The sequence below is a fragment of the Pimephales promelas genome, chromosome 23, assembly GCF_988280905.1.
Source record: "Pimephales promelas chromosome 23, fPimPro1.hap1.1, whole genome shotgun sequence".
Classification (NCBI taxonomy): domain Eukaryota; kingdom Metazoa; phylum Chordata; class Actinopteri; order Cypriniformes; family Leuciscidae; genus Pimephales; species Pimephales promelas.
Genome location: NC_142791.1, coordinates 25,922,501 through 25,945,029, shown reverse-complemented (window position 1 = coordinate 25,945,029; position 22,529 = coordinate 25,922,501). Strand labels below are relative to the sequence as shown.

Below are 22,529 nucleotides of genomic sequence, written 5' to 3'. Positions count from 1 at the left end.
ATCAATTTACAATCTATAATCTTAGCTCAGTGTTGTTATGATACACCCATGTCTGTGATAGCTGAGCAATTGTGTTCACCTAGTTAGTAACATCCTGCTGCTAAATACTTAAGAGTAAAAAGCTTCTGGCAGCAATATAAGAGTCAGTCTACACTGCAAAGCAAGCAACACGACAAGAAGCTATACGCCGCTATCAAGTAAATCGTCTTTGTTGATTGTAATAGCAGAGTTCTAGCAATTGGTTGCTGTGTGCACATGATGTTAGTGGTTGAGATAAGAGATTAAAAAGAATCCATAGTTTTAGGGTTCATTTTATTGAGTTTTCTATACATATAAGACCTTCAAGTTCTGGGATTGGTGGAAGGAGTGTCCATGTTTCTCTTTGCTGTATGGATCCAACCTTCATCAGGAGAATGTTGCTCACTTCTTAAAATGTTGGATGGGGGCGGGGATCTTGATATCCTGGCCCCTCTCCAGCTTCTTCTCACACTCGATAAGGTAGTTGACGCCATCGATGACCATCTGAACCAGTTCCACCTGGTAAAGAAAAGTAGAGTTAAACCAGAGTCTTATGCATGTAAATCTCTGTTAGCCCACTGGCTTGAATGAACTACCTCAGATTTGCCCAGGCGGTCAAGGTTTGAGATGTCGAAAGTGTCACCAACCGCAGCTGTGTCCACACCTCCGGTGCCACGCTTCTGAAGCCGCAAGTTATCCAGAATCTTGTTAAAACGAGGGTCCTACAGGAAATTGTTTATTAGACAGGTTTCCGCCATTCAATACTCCACCTTTCATCTATAAGATAAAGCTAGTAATTACTGTTACCTTGCTGAGCTTTGGCAAGCGGACGTGTACGCCAGCCCTGAGGCCAGTGCCCAGGTTGGATGGGCAAGTCAGTATGTAACCAAGATTTTCGTTCCACATGAACTCCCAGCCTCTCTCCTTAATCAATTGTTCCACCTGTCCAACAGAGAAGCAGCCGATGTAAGACGATTAACCTTACTGGACAATTTTACAGATTTCAAATATACAGCTCTAGATACATTCTTGAGCAGGCAGCTTGGTTAATGGACAAGTATGAAGGTGGTGTGGTTTTACCTGTTTGAGTCCTCTGCAGAACCTCTCAAACACCCTTTTCATGTTGCCACCCTTCTCCATGGAGATGACACGGGTGTGGTCTTCCTCATTGATCCATATTAAGAAGGTCTTCTCATTGTTATGCCTTGCAAATGATTGGATGTTTAAGAGACAAGAATGAGCTTGCTCAAAACCAAAATGTCATTTAGGACCCATGTATTGCACATGGATGATTTTTACTGTACTGTCAGTCATGCCATTAAGTCATTCATGCTTTATGAAGTCAAGAGCATTTTGCAATAGTGTTCCATGACATGCATTTTAATCTTACATTGAATTTAAGCTTTGGTTTATCTGAAGACACTTCTTTACTTGCAGGCAAAATTGGGAATTTTATATATATATATCTCATGTGACTTATCTTGTTAGCTACACAAATGGTGATCAAGTCATGCTAAGAACTTCTTAAAGCCATACCAGATGCCTCTTGCATCTGGCCAGTCACGGGCCATAAAGGCACAAGTCAACAAGGGGGACACAGGTTTGTCAAACAGGAAGTGGTCCTACAGAAAAATGAAAGGTAGATGGAACTGGAGAAGTAGAGCAGAATAAGGGGAAAATGCAACCTATAAAAAGACTTGGGGAAGAGTGGGGACTGTTAGGGCTGTGCTACCATGGCTTCTTCTCTCTCACTCTAGTCTTACCAGATCCCACGACCATCTGGCCAATCCCTGGCCATCCCAGCTGCAGTGAGCAAAGGAGACACTGGCTTGTCAAAGAGAAAATGCTCCTAAGCCATGGCAGCATGAAATGAAGAGTTCAGAATCATGATGTGTGGATGCAACTCCTTCAAACCCAATCATATTATCAACCAAACCAAGGACCCAGTCGGAAGTTCCCGGAACCAAAAAATATTCCATGACTGAAAGAACTTAAAGGAAGCAACTCACATCAATAAGTTGTTGCTGCTCAGCATCAGTCATTTCAGTCAGACTGTAGTAACGTCCAGAGAGGTCTCCTTTTAGGCCAGCCAAGGCCTGGACAGTCACTCTTTCCACTTCACGTCGCTCAGAGCGGCTGCAGGCAGGGGGAAGGCTGAGGCCACGGATGCTGCGGCCTGTGCGCACACGGGAGGACAAGACGTAGTGTTCGTCAAATACGCCTGAGTGGATCTGCAAGATAAACAACCAGGAAGATAGTAGAATCAAATCGAACTCTGAGAAACTCATTTTACATGATGAAATAAAAAGGATTTGCACCTTGGAGGCATCCAGGTCAGTGGGATGCTTCATAGTCTTTGGGTCATAGCCATTGTGTCTATCCTTGATTACAGGGTCAAAGATTTCAGCAAACACCTGCAACAGAGAAGTCAAGGGTGTTGTCTCTCCTAATTAGTTTGCAAGACATTAAAAGGGGAGAGGAAAAATCAGATCTTTTAGAAAAGACCAGTTTATACAATAATGAATTTGACTTGGTCATGCTTGTTTATGTTGTTTAGTCGTGGTTTGGTGCTGGTCAATGTAGCAGACCAACATAGTCATAACATTCACCAGCAAAATTTAAGAAACCAAATACAATACATGCTGTTGACCAGCTGGTCTTTTCAGCAAGGGTTGAACTAAACTTTCTTGAGAAGAGAAGCTTTTGAATGTATTGCTGTACCTCATAGCTCTCCTCGTCACCAGCAACCATACCAACTGTCTTGATGAAGGGATGACCGGGGTTGTCCACACCAGTCTGAATGCACTGGTCAAGAGTCCAGTTATTTGGGGTAACCTTGTCCCTCAGCCTGGCATAGATGGCAGGGGTCAGTGCACTGGACATACAGTTGTTGTGTTTGCGAAGGTCAGGGAAGTCAGCACTGTCGAGAAACACATTGTCACATCTTGAGTCATGTGCTGTCTTTAGTCAAGTTTATGGCCATTAGCCTGGATGCCAGCCAAGCTTAGCCCCACCCACAACATTTGAGGATGGGAAGTTCGTTCTGGACTTGATCCGTTGTGAAGCAAGTGTGCCCGAAACACAGCTGTTCAGACTAATCAAATTGTCAGGGCAGGCTTTATACGATGATGGACAGGTGATCAAACGTAACGTAATCCTCCACGTCACCAAATAGCGCTTGCGTTGAATTCGTTTACGACAAAGATTGGCCGCCGCTGGAGAACCGAGATGTGTAGATTCAGCCATCGCGTCTGTTATAGAAGATTTAGACGGTGCATTCATTTTAAAAGAGGAACAGAGAACCACAATCAAGGCATTTGCCCATCCGATTGAGTGCAGAGGCATTTTCTTTCCTGGTCCGTATGAAACGCCCCATGATCACAGATTCAGACTTACATTCTGACTAGCATCTGAGTATGATGGCGTCAGGCTAGGCAGCCATGGTATTCTTGTAGAAATTAGAGTTTGTTGTGAAGCAATCTTGTTAATTATATTGTATAGAATTTGCGGGCATCAGGGAGTCGCTATTAATATGTGGGGTATTGAATCCCTTCTGATTGCATACTAGCTTTTTACTTTCCCTTCGAGAAACTCGATCACAAGTACTCTGCGAATAGGCAGTGGCTGTAATTACCACACATTTTACAAGATTAGATATTTGTCAGTGGCGCTCACAATCTGCAAATCATTTCCCATCGTCCCGTCACTCATCTCTCCTTACTCTCTTCATGTGGAAAGTGAAATCTGCTGTACTGTAACAGGCTACCTCAGCAAGCCTAACCATGTCCCTTTAGGGGCTCCGTAGAATTTTCCATGCTTTTCTGAATACGGATTTAGGCTTCAGGCACACCCCTAGTCTTTGGCCCTGGCTCAAACGGCACACTTGGTGATAATTCAGTCGTATCACGAGACTACACTAGTGCAGACTTTATAGTGGGATTACTACCCGAAAGTATATGCAGGATTATGTCAGTGTGGACTTAGAGGATCACAAAGTCTGGGAGTGGCATTTGAAGCAGATGGACTTCTTGTGAACTTGGCCTAAATCCCAAATCTACTGTCCTTATACGGCATTGCTATGTTTGAAGAGGATGATATAAAAATGTCAGTGGACCGGGACATTTTTTGAAACAAACAGTTCATTCAACGGTTCGGTTCAAACCGGAAAACAGAACACAACGAGCACAGCACTGAAAAGGAGCGGGACTACATAAGGCCTTTAGGACTGTGACAAGAGACTGACTAATCAGAAACAGTTCATCTAGTTTCTCAGTTGAAGGTTAAGGTATGAATCAGGGTGTTTTGGTCAAACTAAAAGACCAACTCGCTTCACAGTAGGTTCCTTCAAGAAACTTCCCTCTTGGTCAGCTGATCTGATTTGATCTTTGGCATCTATTAGTGTGGAGGAGTGTGATGTGTGGAAAAGGACATAAGCTACTTAAGTGTCATGTTCCCACCCATTTACCTTTCACTTAGTTAACATTTGGCACTTCAGTACATCATGACCTCTATGCCTGATCACATTTTTTTCCATCACAGAACAGGTGCAAGTTAACTCTGTTTGAGTTCGGTGCATCTCTTAAGTGACAAATAAAGCAAGCAAGAGTCTAGATATTTATTATACAATGACTTGCTATATTCCATGCAGTATTATCAATGGGATATAATTGAATTCACCACTCCTAGTGCTTACCTCGGAGGGTATAGTTTCCTCCTCTGTTCTGCCGAGATGGCAGCACTGTCACTCAATAGATAACCAGTTGCCATCGCACCGGCTCCAATGCTCGCCATGAGCAAGCCACGGCTCGACATCATCTTGGCGAATGAGCTTGCCATCTTCACACCGTTTCTTATCAAAAAAGTTCAGACGGGTCAGCACTGGAAGAACAAGAGTGGCAAGGTTTTCAGAAGGATCATAGCAATGAATAGTTAATTGCAGACTATCAGCATACAAATGGTGGCCTAAGGTGAAAAGTGTCACCTTGATTTAAAAAAACTTACTGGTTTGTGACTGGTTACCTTATCAAGAGACTGGTTTATTAATACTTCCTGACATCTATTTAGGAGAGCTGGTTCCATTGGTTACATGTTGAATCTTAAAGACTCACTCGTCCATTACTAAAACTTGTATAATGGTCCCAAGAATATTCTTAAATACAGGGCATAGTTTAGTGGTCAAGCCAAATATGATTGTCATATTTTGTAAAAGAGAACCAAGCCACACTAAAGACAATCCCTCAGATATCAAGAGCATTTGTCAATCTATATAGGTTCATCTATCTAAGGGAGATTCTTAAACTTTAACAGTTGGTGACATCATTGACAAATCCAACCCTGTTGACACTACTGGGAAAGTGAAAGTGTTATTAATAGACTAGCACACTACATGAAGTGTTTGGAACGAAGCCCCAACTGGCATCGGTCTATCCGGGGGCCTCGTGCTCAGCCGTGACATTCTGAACCGGTCACACAAGCGTACACAAGACCCGACTAGAATCTGGCAGCCTGAACTCAGATCTACATAAAACAGCAAAACCATGAACACTCTTGTGATACTTCTGAACAGGTGGTCCATCAGCTCTCCACCATGCTTTAAGGTCAATCTCTTGGCGGAGTTGTGGGGGATTATTAGGCTTTTAACTCAAGGATTAGTCTATAATGTTTGGAGAACACCATTAAATAATAATCTAGCTGTTAGGGTTTGATAGCTATAGCTGGGTTAGTTGTCTGATAAACCTGGCATATATATTGTTGGCTCTTTGGTGAATGGCATCTGTAAGTTGCTTTGGATAAAAGCATAAATGTAAGATGCTAGAACAACTGTATAATGTCCTTAAAGATGATTCCACTAAATGCCTCTTGTTGAAAAAGTAGCCTGTGCCGTATGGGTATCTGCAATGTATTTTACAGTCAAGTTTTAAAATGAATCAAAACATCGATTAAATTTACACTGCAAGCAAAAAAAACGAAATCAATGAAAACTATTGCTTACCAGTCAACAGAATTCCTTATTCTCAAACTTAGCTTTAGTTCTCTCTGGATTTAGATTCGAGTATTTTTTTTTTATGATTAAGTAGTAGAAGAGATTTTTACCTGAAGAGTCTCCTCTGTTACAGTAGGCTGTGTCAGAAAGCACACAGTCTGTGGGTGAGGCTGGCGCTCCTCCCAGGATATGGGATTAGAAGCCGACCTGATGGCCAATCCTCTTCCACGTAATTGCCAGGTCATAACCCATGTCTGCCGTCCGGCTTGTCCTTGAGACCTGCCGCCATGGTCCAGCATATTGCGCTGTACGCAACCTCTTAAATAGAACCACTATCTGCTCTTTAAGTCTCAGTCTTACCTGGAAAAAGTGGACTACTACAATACTTGTAGATGCACAAGACAGACATAATTATAGATAGACATACTGATATATCGATATGATCTTTTGAATGCATTATAGAAAACAAGCATACAGAAGATAAGACCAAAAAGTTTTATTTCATAATTTACAGTTACATCATGGATAGGTGTACATCTATGTTGGTACTTGAAAAAAAAAAAGATATGTATGTGAATTCATATATGAAAAGAGGTAAAGACACTCCTTCAGGAAGTGTGCATGAGTCAAAAATATTGTTAAAATAACAACAACATCACAGCAGGCAGCTTAAAGTTCTCAATAATGACTGTTTTCCAGGTAGAAGTTGAAATAAAAGCATTATATAACCAATTAAATAGACAGGGCACTACATATTCTGCTTAAATTATTTTTAAATTATCTTGTTTGGGGGTGTTTGATTAGGTTTGAGCAAAACTCTGCAGGAAAGTGGACCTGAAAGAGGGCCAGAGTTAAGCATCCAAAAACAAGCAAAGAAGAAGCAGAAACGAGATGTTTCACACATAGATATCCATAATAAAGACTACATGTCTTATGACAGGGTCTCTGTCAATCACTGGCGGCCATCTTGTCACAGGCAAGCTTTCTGGCAGGCTCTGTGGTTCCTGATGTAAGATGAGTGATCAGCACCAAGACAAATACTCTTAACTCGTTAAAATCTTGACGGATTTACAAACGGTTTGGTTTTAACAAACGTTATTAATGTGGCTATAATTCTGGATGATTTATTGGTACACTTATTATTCATAAGTGTGCAGTGTCATAACTACATCTCTGACATTTATAACAAACCAAACCGTTTGAAAATCCGTAGAAAATTGAGCAAGTTATGATTATTTAAAAAGTAAATGCACCATTAAAACACAGTGTTATGAGTGAGCGAGCTGACTGTGACAAGATGGCCGCCAGGTGCAGACATCGACCTCCATCTAGCCTTTAGAATAGAATAGAATAGAACAGAATAACGTCATCGAACATTTAACAGCAAATAAATTAAAACTGAATTTCGTTATCACATGACATGAAGAGCAAACAACTGTGAAGCTTTGTGGGTGTTTATGGACTTGATCTACTACATCTGCGGATGAAAATTTTGGATTGAAAATGGGATTTTTGTTCAAAATGTTGCTTTTTTATTAAACTTACCCACATTCAAGTGTTGATAAAAAGAATGCATGAAGGTAGAATACAATGATTTTGTTGTTGTTTAAAAGAGAGGCTCTGTTCATTTCATTTGATAAATCCTGAGTTCAGATATTCATACAACAAAATATTCTGGCAGCCATGAACATTTTGTGAAAACGATCAAAAATCTTAGCGCTGGGTGGCAGCTTTGTTTAACTCTTTCCTCGCCAGCGTTTTTGACAAAAGTTCCCAGCCACCACCAGCATTTTTGATCATCTTCACAAAATTTTCATGGCTCCCAGAATATATTGAATGAGTATTTGAATATGCAATATATCAAAATAAAGAACCGAGCCTCTGCTCTGTGCCTGTTTTATTCTAGCTTCATGCTTTCTTCATTTTATGAACACTTGAAGATGGGAAAGCAATATTTGGAGCAAAAAGCTGAGAAAATCACATTTTTGTTAAAGAGATCCAGATAGGATTGAGGCCCTATTTACACGAGAACACTCGCGGGTGAAAACGTAAAAATATTTTATCGGATGTGCCTTTCGTTTACACAGCGTTTTTGGGGCTTAAAAACGCAAAAAAAAGTGAAACCACCCTCCAGAGTGGAAATCTTAAAAACGCTCCACTGCCGCGTTCCCGTGTAAACGTTAAAAACGCAAAAGTCTACTTGACAGTGAAGGTTGTACGCAGGCGTTGGTGTTGATGTGTGGCAGTGCTTCACGTTGCCACCTAGCCACATGGAGTGCATACTACATTGAATTTCACACTCTTTTGCGTCACCGTATGCACACGGATGTCCCACCAAAAACGCAGAATAAAAAGTGATGACGCAATGCCACTTTTGCATTTTCTCTTCAGAATCGTTTCCGTGTAAACATAGCCTCAAACAACGATCAAAACAAAGATGGAGTTGATCGAGTTCATCAACACCCCTAAAGCTTCACAGTCCTATATCTCGCCCTGGGTCGACATTTCGTTCAGTAACGCAGGCCGATTTGATCTATATGCCGTTTAATGTTGCTGATCGCATTATTTTACATATGGATCTGCTTCTTCTTCACCTGTGGTTTGATCGGGAGATTCAGTGCTCTTTCAGAAAATGTGTAATAGCGCCCCCTACCGTAAACTCGGAAAGCCGGAAAATGGCGGGTAAGTGTACAACATATATGTGACAAATGCTTAGAACAATAGAAACTGCTATTGTTTATCCATAAGTTAAAGAAAACATTTTAAAATATAATGAAAATTAATTTAGTATTTTTGAAAATTATGTTAAATACAGATTCATGCGAACACATGCCAAAAATATCTACAAACAAAAACATGCTAAAGAAGCAAATGCAGCCACATGGCAAAATGCAGCCGACCTGCTGTGTAAACGAATGACACCTAACATTAACAAATGACAGATATTTCTTTTGGTAAACAGTAACAGTGATTGTCTGAGCTTTGACATTCATGTTTGCCATTCATACGGGCGGATTTTAATGGACGTGTGATTAAGAAACTTGCTTGTCAAAATAGGTCCAGCGAACATCAATCACACACTTATGATGTCATTTATTGATATCTAAACAGACATTTCTACACATACAAAAATGATTCTCATTATACTACACTAAAGGAATGATCTGACATTTAAAACGGAACTGATGTTTTGCATTCAGGTAAAAACATTTCAAGAGATTATCAAATTCATATTAAAATGTATCATGCTAGAAATATGCACTCCGGAATATAATAACTGTACATAATATTTTTTAAAAAGGCACATTTATACCTGAGTTTACAGAATGTTATTTTACAGAAATTCTATGCAATGAAGTAAATAAATGGATAGATTGTCGTTTCTTTAATGGACAGACTTGAGTTCAGATGGAAGTATAGATTCCCACTAAAGCTTCTTACTTGATCTCTGCATCTGGTGTAAACATTATCGTCACGTTTAGTTGGCAGGAGGGATTCTAGGCGCAATCTTCAGAGATAGTTCATAAAGTGTGTCCTCATCCATAACTAGAGTCTTATCAAGGAGGAACTGTGTTACCTGAGAGAAGAACAGTCAATCACAACAGGTTTACACACGTGCTTCAGCAACCAGACTGAAGCTCACTTCCCTGTCATGTTTTAAGTCTAGTCTGCAATTTCTTGCGTAAATTGAAAACCAAGTTTTTAACTTTATATAACCTACTGCGTCATTTTTGACTCGCAAAGGCCTGCAAATTATAAACATGATCGAAACGTTACAATCTACTGCATGCCTTCTGTCGTCTGACTGATAGTTTAGACTTTTTAGCAAGTAAAATCCTTTTAGTATAATTGTATAAAAATAAGAGCTTGTGAGTTTTTGAAATCTTTACTGATTTGTATTAAGTAAACATACAAATAACAAAATTGTTAGCAATATTTCAAGATGAACACTTACTAGACTTAAGTAACTTAGGTTTACTTGTGGATTCTCCATGCATCTTTTACATTTAAAAAAAAAAAATCATGTTAAAATGTGAGTATCAAATATGATCTTCAGGCTTTTGAGGAAGGTTTACGTATTTGTTCATCTCTCAATCATCATTGCATTGCGTTGCATTATAAAAACAGAGCTTTGATCATAAAACTAAGCATTTAAATGTCATATTATTACTAAGATGTATTATTGGCAGATATAGAGAGACAACTGATATTAATATTAACTGATAGTAATTGTATTTTATGTAACTAGTCTATACTGTTATAAAAAATTTCATCTCACTTTTTGGCCATAAAATATCAGCATCTGCACCAAATTGCATATTTTTACTAAGTTTGGGCCTCTGAATAAAATGTAGCTGTTTTCGCTCCATATTTTTACTATATCATATATATATATATATAAGCTATAAAAGTCTGATGCATAAAATATGAATTTAAACAAAAAACATGCATGCAAACTGTTTTTGTCTAAAGGCCGTTGCACAACGAGTCCGAAATATTCTTATGCATTTTTTCGTATTCGTGATTCGGTGGCTCTGAATTGTCAAAAACCATTCAAGATGCTCGCTACGGATGTGAAAAACACATAAAATCGAACCCGATCCAATTTTTTTAAGACGGACTAAAGTTTCGGAGGCAGTGTGCAAGCGTGATTGACATAACTTGAGGTCATATTTATATTTTTAACATGCAAACATTTCGGACTCAGTGGTTTCACTCAGCCTTAGGGGTTCAATAAACAGCTCAATTTCAGAAAACACTCTGACTTCTTTCATAAGTCAGGCAGTACAGGGTTAAAAGTGTGCTCTTGATTCTGTGTCTACATAAGGTCTCGCTAAGGTCTGTACCTTGGGTTGCAGGTCTATCCTGTAGGGCGCCTGCTGAAACTGTCGGATCTCTCGTATTATGTGTGAGATCTGCGAAGTACAACAAAAGCACAGCTCTTTACTGATGACTACAAAATGTGAACTGTTGTCTTTCAAAATCCTGACGGCATCTTGAGCAATTTGAGCATTTTACCATTCTCATTTTAGAGAAGTTGACTAGCCCCTCCTCAGTGAAGTTGGGCGTTCCTTCCTCGATAAACGCCAAATCCGTCAGGTACATGCCCAGATAGGGCACACACGGAGGGTTACAGCTGTGGATTAAATCCCACACCACACACGTTACAGTGTATGTGTGTTTATATTCAGTGGAAAACTGACATACACAAACTTACTTTTTCAGAGTTTCCCTCAGGTTCTTAAACCTCCCTTCAGTTGAAACTATCTTCTGAAGCCTGTCCATAAGAGCTTTGGTCTGACGATGAACAAAATCCATGCACAGTTAAAATGGACATGTGTTTAATGCTTCTAATCCGATGAAATCTCTGAGGCTTTCTCAACCCACCTGTTTGCAGACCTTGACCCATGTTTTCTTTAACCTGTAGATGGCGCTGCGGTTCAGAGCGGACGTGATCTCCAAGACGCCGTTGTAGTTGTTGAGACAGCGGCATATATCAGCCACAGCCAGCCACTTCTCAATAGAGTTGGCTCTGGAGCTCACGTCACACTGAGCCATGATCTGAGACGCCACCAGATTACTCATCTATAGAAAGACATTAGCAGTTATATTGACTTGCTCTCATACACATCACATGAAGGAAACTGGCATCATCCTTGTGCATCTTTTTTTTTTTTTTTTTTGCCTGTATTAATGCCAACATTCATTTTAGCATACATACAAGTGTGTATTTTAATTGGGATTTTGCTATTTTACCTTCATTTCCTTTACTATATCGATTTTACAATAGGCACACAAAATAGTTTCACTTAGGACATTAAAGGCATCCAATACCATTGGAGCTTTACTGGCATATAATGGAAAAAGTTTGATACTGCATCATAAATCTACTGAAAGCTATTTTTTGAGATATTAACCTCAAATTTGGAACACAACTTTTTTAGATGTATTGTTTTGATTGTCTTGTAGTTTTTGAGTTCACCGTGTTTTATAAAATATATGTTAATAAATAATTTTCCTAAACTAAAACCTCTATTACTTTTTTACTTCAAATATAACCTGTCGAAAGTCTTTAAAATGAGACCAAATCTGGCAGTTTTTTATCTGGTACTTCATATATTTAATATTTTTAATATTTTACGTCTAAGGGGGGTTGGCTGAAAAAAAAAGTTTGGGAACCCCTGAAAAAAAGGTACAAAAGCTGTCACTTGGGCTAAAAGGTACAGCCCCAGACTGTACATATTAGCACCTAAAATTTACTTTATTAGCACTGGGTAAATTTTAGGTGCTAATATGTCAATTTCAGGAGCTTTGTACATTTCAGGAGCTAACACATTTTAGGTGTTAATAAGTACATTTTAGGTGTTAATTTGTACATTTAGGAGCTAATATGTACATTTCAGGAGCTAATATGTACATTTTAGGTGTTAATATGTACATTTAAAGTGTTAAATGTCCATTTTAGATGTTAATATGTACATTTAAAGTGTTAATATGTCCATTTTAGGCCCTAATATGTTAGATGTTAATATGTATATTTTAGGTGCAAATATGTACATTTTAGGTATACTTTTACTTATAAGTATATTTACTTTTAATAAGTATATAATAAGTATATATTATATAAGTATATATTATATAATAATTATATATAATATATTATATAAGTATATATTATATAATAAGTATATATAATATATAATATATTATATAAGTATATATTATATAATAAGTTTATATTATATATACTTATATACTTTTAATAAGTATATATTTAATAAATATACTTTTAATAAGTATATTTTAGGTGCTAATATGCACATTTCTGGTGCTAATAAGTACATTTTAGGTGCTAATAAGTACATTTTAGGTGTTAATATGTACATTTTAGGTAATAAGTACATTTTAGGTGTTAATATGTACATTTTAGGCGCTAATATGTAATTTTAGGTGCTAATAAGTACATTTTAGGTGCTAATAAGTACATTTCAGGTGCTAATAAGTACATTTTAAGTGTTGATATGTTGATTAAATGCTAATGTACCAATAAGGAACCAATATGCAGCCTTTAGGTACAAAAGTGTACCTTTTGAAAAGGTACAGCCCAAGTGACAGCTTTTGTACCCTTTTTCTGAGAGTGTACTCCAGCAGTCAAAACTCTGTTTCTCATTATCTTTACCATATTTTATCCTAAAGGCTTCTGTCTTCATTATTGTTTTAAAAATCTGAGGATGTGTGTCTGATCTTTTGATGTTTATAGATTATGATTTTTGCTCACATCATTGAAGTGCTGACTGGTCTTCATAATGTACGGAGTCCTTTCACTTTTGTCCGTTTTCATCCAGCCTTGACCAAGAAACTCCCTAGAAACACATCCACCATATTTATCAAACACTACTATAGAGTAAATCACCAACACTTTATGAATCAAACCCGTATAAATTTCTGCTCTGATGGAATACTCACTCGTATGGAATATTCCGGAACACAAGATGGTCCAGTAGAGTGATTTGTTCCGCTAGTTCCATCGCCGACAGTGACTCGAAGCATTCGACCCTCGGACACTCGGACTAGAAAACGCACGTAAAATTACACGAGGATGAAAGAAATACATCGATACACACTTCAGTGCAGAGACACTAACCATTTGGACGATATCCTCAATCTTCAACTGTGAATCATCTTGCTCTTCTTGAGAAAGTGCACTGGGGGAAGATTAAAGCAGTTCACCTCAAATCAATTCATATTATTTATCCAACACACACATCTTTTATCATTTAAATCAAGTTCACAAAATCCCATAGAAATTCCTCCCAAGTCTTGTCTTCCACATACACTCCCATTCAAAATTTTGGGGTCATTACGATCATTTTCTTTTTAGCAATGATCCATTAAATTGATAAAAAATGATGGTAAAAACGAAGAGTTCAGATGCAAAAGCCTCTAAGTGCCATTTGAAATTTTCTTCTAGAATGATCATTTTTATTAAGCTCTCAGTAATTTCACTTAAATGACAATTAATATGGTAATCTTCATTGCCATTTAAGTGAAATTACTGAACTTAAATATACAAGCTTGATAAAAAATATCATTCTAGAAGAAAATTTCAAATGGCACTTAGAGGCTTTTGCACCTGAACTCTTCAAAAGATTTCAATTTTAAATAAATGCTGTACTTTAACTTTGTATAAATCCTGAAAAAAAAACCCAACAACATTTCTGCAAAAAAAACAAACTGCAGTTTTCTAATCAGAAATTGATTTTCTTGAGCAGCAAATCTGAAGGATCATGACGACACTGAAAATCAAACTTTGATCACACAAATAAATAAATAACATTTTAAAATATATTCACATAGAAAACAGTTTTTTATTGTAATAATATTTCATCATTTTTACTGTATTTTCGCAGTCTTGGGGAGCAGAATCTTTCAAAAATCTTGCCGACTTTTAAACACTAGTACACGCTTCAACTAACATACACTGTAAAAATGAATACGCTTTATCTAATCAAAAAAAATGGGGTAACAGATTACAAGCAATATTATTAATTCAATTTAACAAATTAGAATTGAGTAATAATTATTCAAATTAATTCCTTAAAAGTAAACCATTTAAAATGAGTAAAACTTACAAAAAAAAAACCTTACATTTAAGTCACCATTATGGTGATCGGTGTTTGTTTTAGGTTTCTCCTTCAGTGATTCTGCTTGTTAACATCAGGTGTCTTCAATGTTGGCAATATAAAATAAAGAGTTCTTACTTAATCTTTGACGCGTGTCTGTTATTCAGATATTTTTTTTGTTTAATTTTTTGGTGTAAACTTTACTCATTTTAAATGGCTAACTTTTAAGAAATAATTTGATTAATTAACTATATATATATATATATATATATTCCACTCACTTTATTTATAGGTTTCTCCACATTACAAAATTCCAAACATTTCAGTTTTACAATTTAACATATGTAGAAAAAAAAGGGGTAGGATCAGAAGATGGATCCACGACCTACGTAATATAAAGGGAAAAATTGTTGACCCCAAATAAGAATGTACAAATATACCCAAGGCAATAAAGTACCAAAATTATGCAAAAAAACTAAAAAAAACATGCCAACCAAGGTAAATGTTTAACCACATTAATCAATTATAAGTGTTGTTACAGAAGCGGTAGCACACTATAGAGCAACCCGATCACACTAAATAGCACGCAGTGTGTTTATCGTGCAATTTATACGTGAAAATGAGTTTTTACGTACATAAGATCTGCATTGGTTGGTTTAGTAGTGATGTGGGGTGTGTGTGTGTGTATTATACGTTTAGGTAGAATTAGTGGTGTGGGGTGCGTGTGTATTACACGCAAATTAACCGCGTATCATATGCACGTAAAAACTCATTTTCGCATTTAAATTGCACGATAAAACACAATGCAAGCTATAGAGACGCATTTATCACACTAAATCGCACGCAATGTGTTCATTTGCGTGTGTATTACACGCAAATGAACTGCGTATCAAATGCACGCGAAAACTACGTATCATATGCGCGTAAAAACTCATTTTTGCGTTTAAATTGCACGATAAAACACAATGCATGCTATAGAGACACATTTATCACACTACATGGCACGCAATGTGTTCATTTGCGTGTGTATTACATGCAAATGAACTGCGTATCAAATGCACGTGAAAACTACGTATCATATGCGCGTAAAAACTCATTTTTGCGTTTAAATTGCACGATAAAACACAATGCACGCTATAGAGACACATTTATCACACTAAATCGCATGCAATGTGTTCATTTGCGTGTGTATTACATGCAAATTAACTGCGTATCAAATGCACGTGAAAACTACGTATCATATGCGCGTAAAAACTCATTTTTGCGTTTAAATTGCACAATAAAACACAATGCACGCTATAGAGACGCATTTATCACACTAAATAGCATTGCATGTATTACACGCCAATGAACTGCATATCAAATGCATGCGAAAACTACGTATCACATGCATGTAAAAACTTTTTCGCGTTTAAATTGCATGATAAAAAACAATGCGTGCTTTAGAGACGCATTTACTTGAGAACAGGCTGAGTAGAGAGTCCAATTACTAACTATTTTCCGTTATGCGGGTAGTGTATGTTTCCATATATGCAAGGACAGAACAGTTTCAGTTCTTGAAAGAGCCCCTCAGTTAGTGTCTAATTTTTTTTATCTAATTAAATATTTTTGGTGAATTATCCCACCCATCTATCATTGAGCCATTAAACTCTTTGTCTCAGATGTCCACACTGGAAGCTTCACCTCATTATGTTAGCGGCAGCCTTCCTCTCCTGTGGCAGAAGATCTGGATCTCGCAGAACCTCCTCCAGCAGAGCGACCACAGCCGTCGTCAGTTCTGCGTTCATCTCAAAGTCCTGCAAACACAGAGAAACACATGACCATATGATGTAGTGGCCGTTCTGGCTAACGTTTATTGCCGCTAAGGTTCGAAACTCATGAGTCTTGAGAGTCACTGCTGAGCCTTGTTTAATCACAGCTTGCTCCAGGCAACTTTAAGCATTTATTGCCATAAAACCTGAACACGTAGATGCAAATGTGTGGAGTTTGACAAATTTAAACACACAAATAGTGTCTGCACAGGATCCATCAGAAATCACTCTAATATGCTGATTTGTTTCTGAAAAAACATTTCTGATTATTATCCATGTTGAAAAATAATCTTTCGTAACATTACAAATGTCCACTGTCACATTTGATCAACTTTACTGGTGAAACTCTAAAAATTGGAATATTTGGGGTTTTCATAAGCTGTAAAGCCATAATCATCACAATTATGACAAATAAAGGCTTGAAATATCTCACTTTGCATAATATATTAGTTTCACCTTTTAAGTTGAATTATTGAAATAAATGTACTTTTGCATGATTTTTTACGAGTTTCACCTCGAGTTTCAAGGTAATCGTGACTTTTGTCCCACAATTCAGATTTTTTTCTCTCGCAATTTTAAATTCGCAGTTGAACTGCACTTTATAACTCATAATTAAGAGTTTATATCACGCAATTATGAGAAGAAAGGGATGTACGGGATCTAAACTCGCGAGAAAAAAAGTCCGAATTATGAGACAAATTATCTTTTAAATTTGTTTAATTCCATGGCGGAAACAAACTTTGCATAATCTTTGTTGAATAAAAGTGTTAATATCTTTAAAAATACTGTGAAGTGAATTTGAGTAAATATCCAAGACCGTATTATTTGAATAGTGCTTTTCACAATATCTAACATTTCAAAGCAGCTTGAAAAAGAATCGTCTCCTAAGTACGGTAAAGTTTATCGCGTTACATCTGCCACATTAAATATCAGCATCAGTCATTCAAATACTCACTATTTATATATTACTAGATAAGCATCTTCTAAATAACTGCCTCAATAAATTACTCAAACTGCTGTGAGCCAGAAGAATGGGGCATACTCCAGTAAATAACCACCAGCTTCCTTCAAATGCATGCTAAAGGATGGAACAGATTTGACTGGACGCATGTTCCTGGCATGTTAACCCTCAGGGGTCCGCTGACATTTCAGCGCAGTCACTGCAAGGACTGAAGAGCAAAGCAGGTCTGACAGTGAGGTGTGTGAGGACACGTCACAGCGGCTGTGTGAACACACCTGTCCTCACAGAGTCACGTGATCAACGCTGATCACAAAACACAAATAATAAATCATATAATCATCCACAGGTACAAGAGCAATCTACTGTTTTGAGTTTAATGCCATTTTGTTAACTATAAAAAAGGGTTTGTGAGTTCATGAGAAATTCATTATATTGAATGAAAAATTAAAATAAATAAACAGGGCCCCATGACACTTGCAATATATTTATCAAATCAAATAGAGCATTTTAAATATAAATTAATAAAAAATACTTTCTCTAAAAAATACCAGTTCAGAGACTTGGAAGTGCTCGTTTAATTCTTTTAAATAAATAATATAAAATTACATTATTGAACTGACTAACGTATTTAAGGGTGAAGGTCACATTAATATATATTTTAACATTAGACGTAAATTTGATGTTACATCTAGTGTACTTGATTTATATAGAATTGTTTTATAGTCCATCCTGTGTTTAATGCAATGACATCAGAAGTAAATGTAATTAAACTACAGGAAAATTGGAAAGGGAGTAAAAGTACGGTAATTAATTACTTAGTAATGCATTATACCCAACATGCGATTGTGTCATTGAATTATTAAAAATATTAACATAAGGTTGGTTCATTTTGATATTTTACATCTAAAGTTAAACCCATTGCTTTATTACACTGTAAAAAAAATATTGATGGTTTTACTTAAAAAAAGTAAGTAACCTGGTTGCCTTACCATCAGAAACTCAAAATGATATGTTATCTGAACTAAATAAATTATTTAAGTTGATTTGACAATAGAAAAAATGTTGTGATTATTACATTGTAAAAAATATTGTTGCTTTAACTTAAAAAAGTAAGTAACCTGGGTTTCCTTAAAATTTTAAGTTGATTGAACTGGAAAAAGTGAGTTAATACAATGAAGGAGATTATTTTAACCATCAGAAACTCAAAATAATAAGTTATCTCAACTAAATAAATTATTATAAAGTTGATTTGACAAAAGAAAATATGTTGTGATAACAAATCTTGAAAATATTTTTTACAGTGTACAATAAACAATTTGAATTACACTTTATTTTACAGTACGTGAACTTATAGTGTTCTTGTCTAAGACAATACAGGGTAACTGCATGGGTTAAGGTTAGGTTCAGGGCAACATTTTTTCTTTTGTCAAATCAACTTAAATAATTTATGTGGTTCAGATAACATAATATTTTGAGTTTCTGATGATTAAATCAATCTCCTTCATTGTGTTAACTCAATTTTTCCATTTCAATGAACTTAAAATTTTAAGGCAACCAGGTTACTTCCTTTTAAGTTAAACCAACAACAAAAAATTACAGTGTAGCTATAACCCAGTTATTCTAATTACTGTAATAAGTATGTAAAATAAAGTGCTTCCACAATTTTGCTACGGTAATTTGTTATACAAAACAATTGTCTTAATGTACTGTGACCAAACAACAGGGGAAAGTGTCTATTGTAGACTTCTCTTCACCTCCTTCCAAGTCATATCTCTATTATAAATAATAAATGGCTCAAAGAACTGAAACTGGCAGGCTGGCATTGATGCAAGTCACACAAACCTGCGAGTGTTTGGAAACCCAGTGGCGCAGAACGTTGAGCACTCTGTTGGTGGCGGCCCTGCGGATGAGGAACTCTTTATCGTATGATTTCTCTGGGTTGGTGAATCCTGAATGAGAGACAGCAGGAGAAGTGTGTGAGCATGATGAGTGATGAGTGTGACGCGACGGGAGATCGGTTTCAGTGAGTCTGACCCTGTGGGCTGCTGTGTCCCGCGGCGGCGGTGGCGATGGCGAAGGCGGATGTGGGGGACACCACACAGCGGGAGCTCTCGGGACACTGACCTATGAGGACACAGCAGGAGAAAACACGGTTCAACAACAAATCCATGCTTTTTTCCTAATCCATACAGATCATTTGTTGACTTTAAAGTCGGTAATGAAATCAAATTTGACAAATCTTCTTTTTATAAGTAATACTGTAGTGTTTATTATAAATGATTTATCTGGGGTTTTTTTTAATTCATGTACCAGTATAATCTTTAATCAAAGATATTACCCTTCCCCCGCCCCCATTGAAACGACCTCTCTTCTATTTCGGTCACGTGGAATAGCGAAAGGGTGCGGCCAGATCCAATGAGGGTGCGGCTATCGGTGCACCGCCTCTCAGAGAATCGCATTCAAATCAGAGATTCAAATCAATTCCCGAACGATCCAATCAATTCCCGAAGGACGAAATCAAGCCCTGCCCTACATTTTTTTCTAATTTCAGAAGCCGTTTCACTCGGATATACGTCACGAAAAGGAAAAAATGACAATCTCAACTTCAGTTTCACGCCGACTTTAAAGCTGCAGTCCGCAGTTTTTCCTCTTTGTCGCCATCTCTGTTTGACATCTGCAATTGCAGTCATTTGCGGAATTATCAACTTTACGTGAGTTGTACTTCAACTCCCTCGACTCGGCACAGCGTGGATGAACACAATGTTTGAGGAGAGGTGTTTCAATTTAAAGGAGCTGTATTTAGGATTAAGGCCAAAACTGGTACTGCAATCAGTTTCAAATTATTGTAGAGCAGTGTATCCCCTCCGCCTCCCCCCTGACTCGAGGTTGCCAGATAAGCTGCAGGATCCAAAATTTTTTTGTCCCACATGTTTGTAGCTGAAGCTGTGGTAACTAGAGCAGAGCTAGCAACCCGGCTGCTGCAACACTACTGACTTTGTGATTGGTAGATCGGTGAAGGGCGGAGCATCAGACCAAAACACAACATGACAGTTGAGGGCTGCAACAACACTTTTTAAATGACAATATCCTGGCCGGACTACTGTTGTCAGTGTTCTAAGTATTTGAAATGAACATGATTTCTTCATGTCTAGTGACCATTTTATGATTATTTGAAATAAATTTCTTACATACAGCTCCTTTAATTAAAAAAACACATCCCAAAGATGCTCTATTGGGTTGAGATCTGGTGACTGTGGCGGCCATTTTAGTACAGTCAACTCATTGTCATGTTCAAGAAACCAATTTGAAATGATTGGAGCTTTGTGACATGGTGCATTATCCTGCTGGAAGTAGCCATCAGAGGATGGGGACATGGTGGCCATAAAGGGATGGACATGGTCAGAAACAATGCTCAGGTAGGCCGTGGCATTTAAACGATGCCCAGTTGGCACTAAGGGGCCTAAAGTGTGCCAAGAAAACATCCCCACACCATTACACCACCACCACCAGCTGCACAGTGGGAACAAGGCATGATGGATCCATGTTCTCATTCTGTTTACGCCAAATTCTGACTCTAACATCTGAATGTCTCAACAGAAATCCAGACTCATCAGACCAGGCAACATTTTTCCAGTCTTTTCCAGAGCTCTTGCAAATTGTCGCCTCTTTTTCCTATTTGTAGTGGAGATGAGTGGTACCCGGTGGGGTCTTCTGCTGTTGTAGCCCATCCGCCTCAAGGTTGTGTGTGTTGTGTCTTCTTCACAAATGCTTTGCTGCATACCTCGGTTGTAACGAGTGGTTATTTTAGTCAAAGTTGCTCTTCTATCAGCTTGAATAAGTCGGCCCATTCTCCTCTGACCTCTCGCATCAACAGGGCATTTTGGCCCACAGGACTGCCGCATACTGGATGTTTTTCCCTTTCACACCATTCTTTGTAAACCCTAGAAATGGTTGTGTGTGAAAATCCCAGTAACTGAGCAGATTGTGAAATACTCAGACACCAACAGCCATGCCACACTCAAAACTGCTTAAATCACCTTTCTTTCCCATTCTGACATTCAGTTTGGAGAGAAAACAAGATGCCACTGAAGAGTGTGGTAGAGTGTGTGTATTTGCGAATACCTGCAGGCTGTCTGTAGCGAAGGTGTCGTGGCGTGGACGGCGAGCGGCACGGAGACATGTCTGCAGAATCACTGGACGTCTCAGGAATGAACTTGTCCAACGACACTGACTCTAGAACAGCTGTCAGGAACATCATACAACCACAGTCATGCGTTTTGTGATGTGGAATTATTATCATTCATAAACAAATAAAACAGAGCACCTATCTATCTATCTATCTATCTATCTATCTATCTATCTATCTATCTATCTATCTATCTATCTATCTATCTATCCATCCATCCATCCATCCATCCATCCATCCATCCATCCATCCATCCATCCATCCATCCATCCATCCATCCATCCATCCATCTATCTATCTATCTATCTATCCATCCATCTATCTATCTTAAGGACCCCCTCGAAAACGAGATGATACATCTCAAGGGGTTAATCCTAATAAATTCTAATAATAATAATAATATCTATCTATCTATCTATCTATCTATCCATCCATCCATCCATCCATCCATCCATCCATCCATCCATCCATCCATCCATCCATCCATCCATCCATCCATCCATCCATCCATCCATCCATCCATCCATCCATCCATCCATCCATCTATCTATCTATCTATCTATCTATCTATCCATCCATCTATCTATCTATCTTAAGGACCCCCTCGAAAACGAGATGATACATCTCAAGGGGTTAATCCTAATAAATTCTAATAATAATAATAATATCTATCTATCTATCTATCTATCTATCTATCTATCTATCTATCTATCTATCTATCTATCTATCTATCTATCTATCTATCCATCCATCCATCCATCCATCCATCCATCCATCCATCCATCCATCCATCCATCCATCCATCCATCCATCCATCCATCCATCCATCCATCTATCTATCTATCTATCTATCATCTACAGTATAATTGAGATGAACAACTCAAACAAGCAGTTGTCAAAATGCTCTCAAGAGCCCTGATAGGAGACCTGTTAAGATCTCAACAAG

At 37.6% G+C, this 22,529-nt stretch overlaps 2 protein-coding genes across 5 annotated transcripts in view; both read right to left on the bottom strand.

Annotated features, from left to right (window-relative positions):
* Window positions 1-296: 296 nt before the first annotated feature.
* On the bottom strand, window positions 297-6,176 carry ckmt2a (creatine kinase, mitochondrial 2a (sarcomeric)). 2 transcript variants are annotated; one of them, XM_039675378.2, is made up of 10 exons: window positions 6,112-6,176; window positions 4,712-4,896; window positions 2,740-2,938; window positions 2,337-2,432; window positions 2,028-2,249; window positions 1,782-1,867; window positions 1,099-1,222; window positions 826-960; window positions 615-740; window positions 297-537 (listed from the first exon to the last, which is right to left on the bottom strand). In XM_039675378.2, exons 2-10 carry the CDS (start codon window positions 4,852-4,854, stop codon window positions 421-423), a joined length of 1,248 nt encoding a protein of 415 aa, XP_039531312.1. In that variant the 5' UTR covers window positions 4,855-4,896; window positions 6,112-6,176; the 3' UTR covers window positions 297-420. The 2 variants fall into 2 exon arrangements, with proteins under 2 accessions (XP_039531312.1, XP_039531314.1); XM_039675380.2 differs by lacking the exon at window positions 1,782-1,867 and adding an exon at window positions 1,555-1,640.
* A 306-nt stretch (window positions 6,177-6,482) lies between these two features.
* The window catches only part of rasgrf2a (Ras protein-specific guanine nucleotide-releasing factor 2a), a 46,799-nt gene continuing 30,752 nt past the window's right edge, over window positions 6,483-22,529 (bottom strand). For 2 of the 3 annotated variants that reach the window (XM_039678054.2, XM_039678055.2), the window contains 12 exons: window positions 21,520-21,639; window positions 19,432-19,521; window positions 19,240-19,346; window positions 16,309-16,421; window positions 13,647-13,707; window positions 13,469-13,572; window positions 13,281-13,365; window positions 11,390-11,587; window positions 11,220-11,299; window positions 11,021-11,138; window positions 10,849-10,917; window positions 6,483-9,578 (listed from right to left, as the gene is read on the bottom strand). In XM_039678054.2, the coding sequence (XP_039533988.2) occupies window positions 9,480-9,578; window positions 10,849-10,917; window positions 11,021-11,138; window positions 11,220-11,299; window positions 11,390-11,587; window positions 13,281-13,365; window positions 13,469-13,572; window positions 13,647-13,707; window positions 16,309-16,421; window positions 19,240-19,346; window positions 19,432-19,521; window positions 21,520-21,639 (1,244 nt within the window). In that variant the 3' untranslated portion in view covers window positions 6,483-9,479. The remainder of the gene's footprint in view (window positions 9,579-10,848; window positions 10,918-11,020; window positions 11,139-11,219; window positions 11,300-11,389; window positions 11,588-13,280; window positions 13,366-13,468; window positions 13,573-13,646; window positions 13,708-16,308; window positions 16,422-19,239; window positions 19,347-19,431; window positions 19,522-21,519; window positions 21,640-22,529) is intronic. The other variant, XR_016149472.1, reaches the window with a different exon arrangement.

What these genes read in the sequence shown, in the direction of transcription:
- ckmt2a (XM_039675378.2), bottom strand. Translation starts at nt 4,854, where the DNA reads ATGGCAAGCTCATTCGCCAAGATGATGTCGAGCCGTGGCTTGCTCATG. An exon ending in AGGAAACTATACCCTCCGAG is followed by an intron (nt 2,939 to 4,711) that starts GTAAGCACTAGG and finishes GTTTCTCGACAG; the next exon opens with TGCTGACTTCCCTGACCTTC. An exon ending in GTGACGAGGAGAGCTATGAG is followed by an intron (nt 2,433 to 2,739) that starts GTACAGCAATAC and finishes TCTCTGTTGCAG; the next exon opens with GTGTTTGCTGAAATCTTTGA.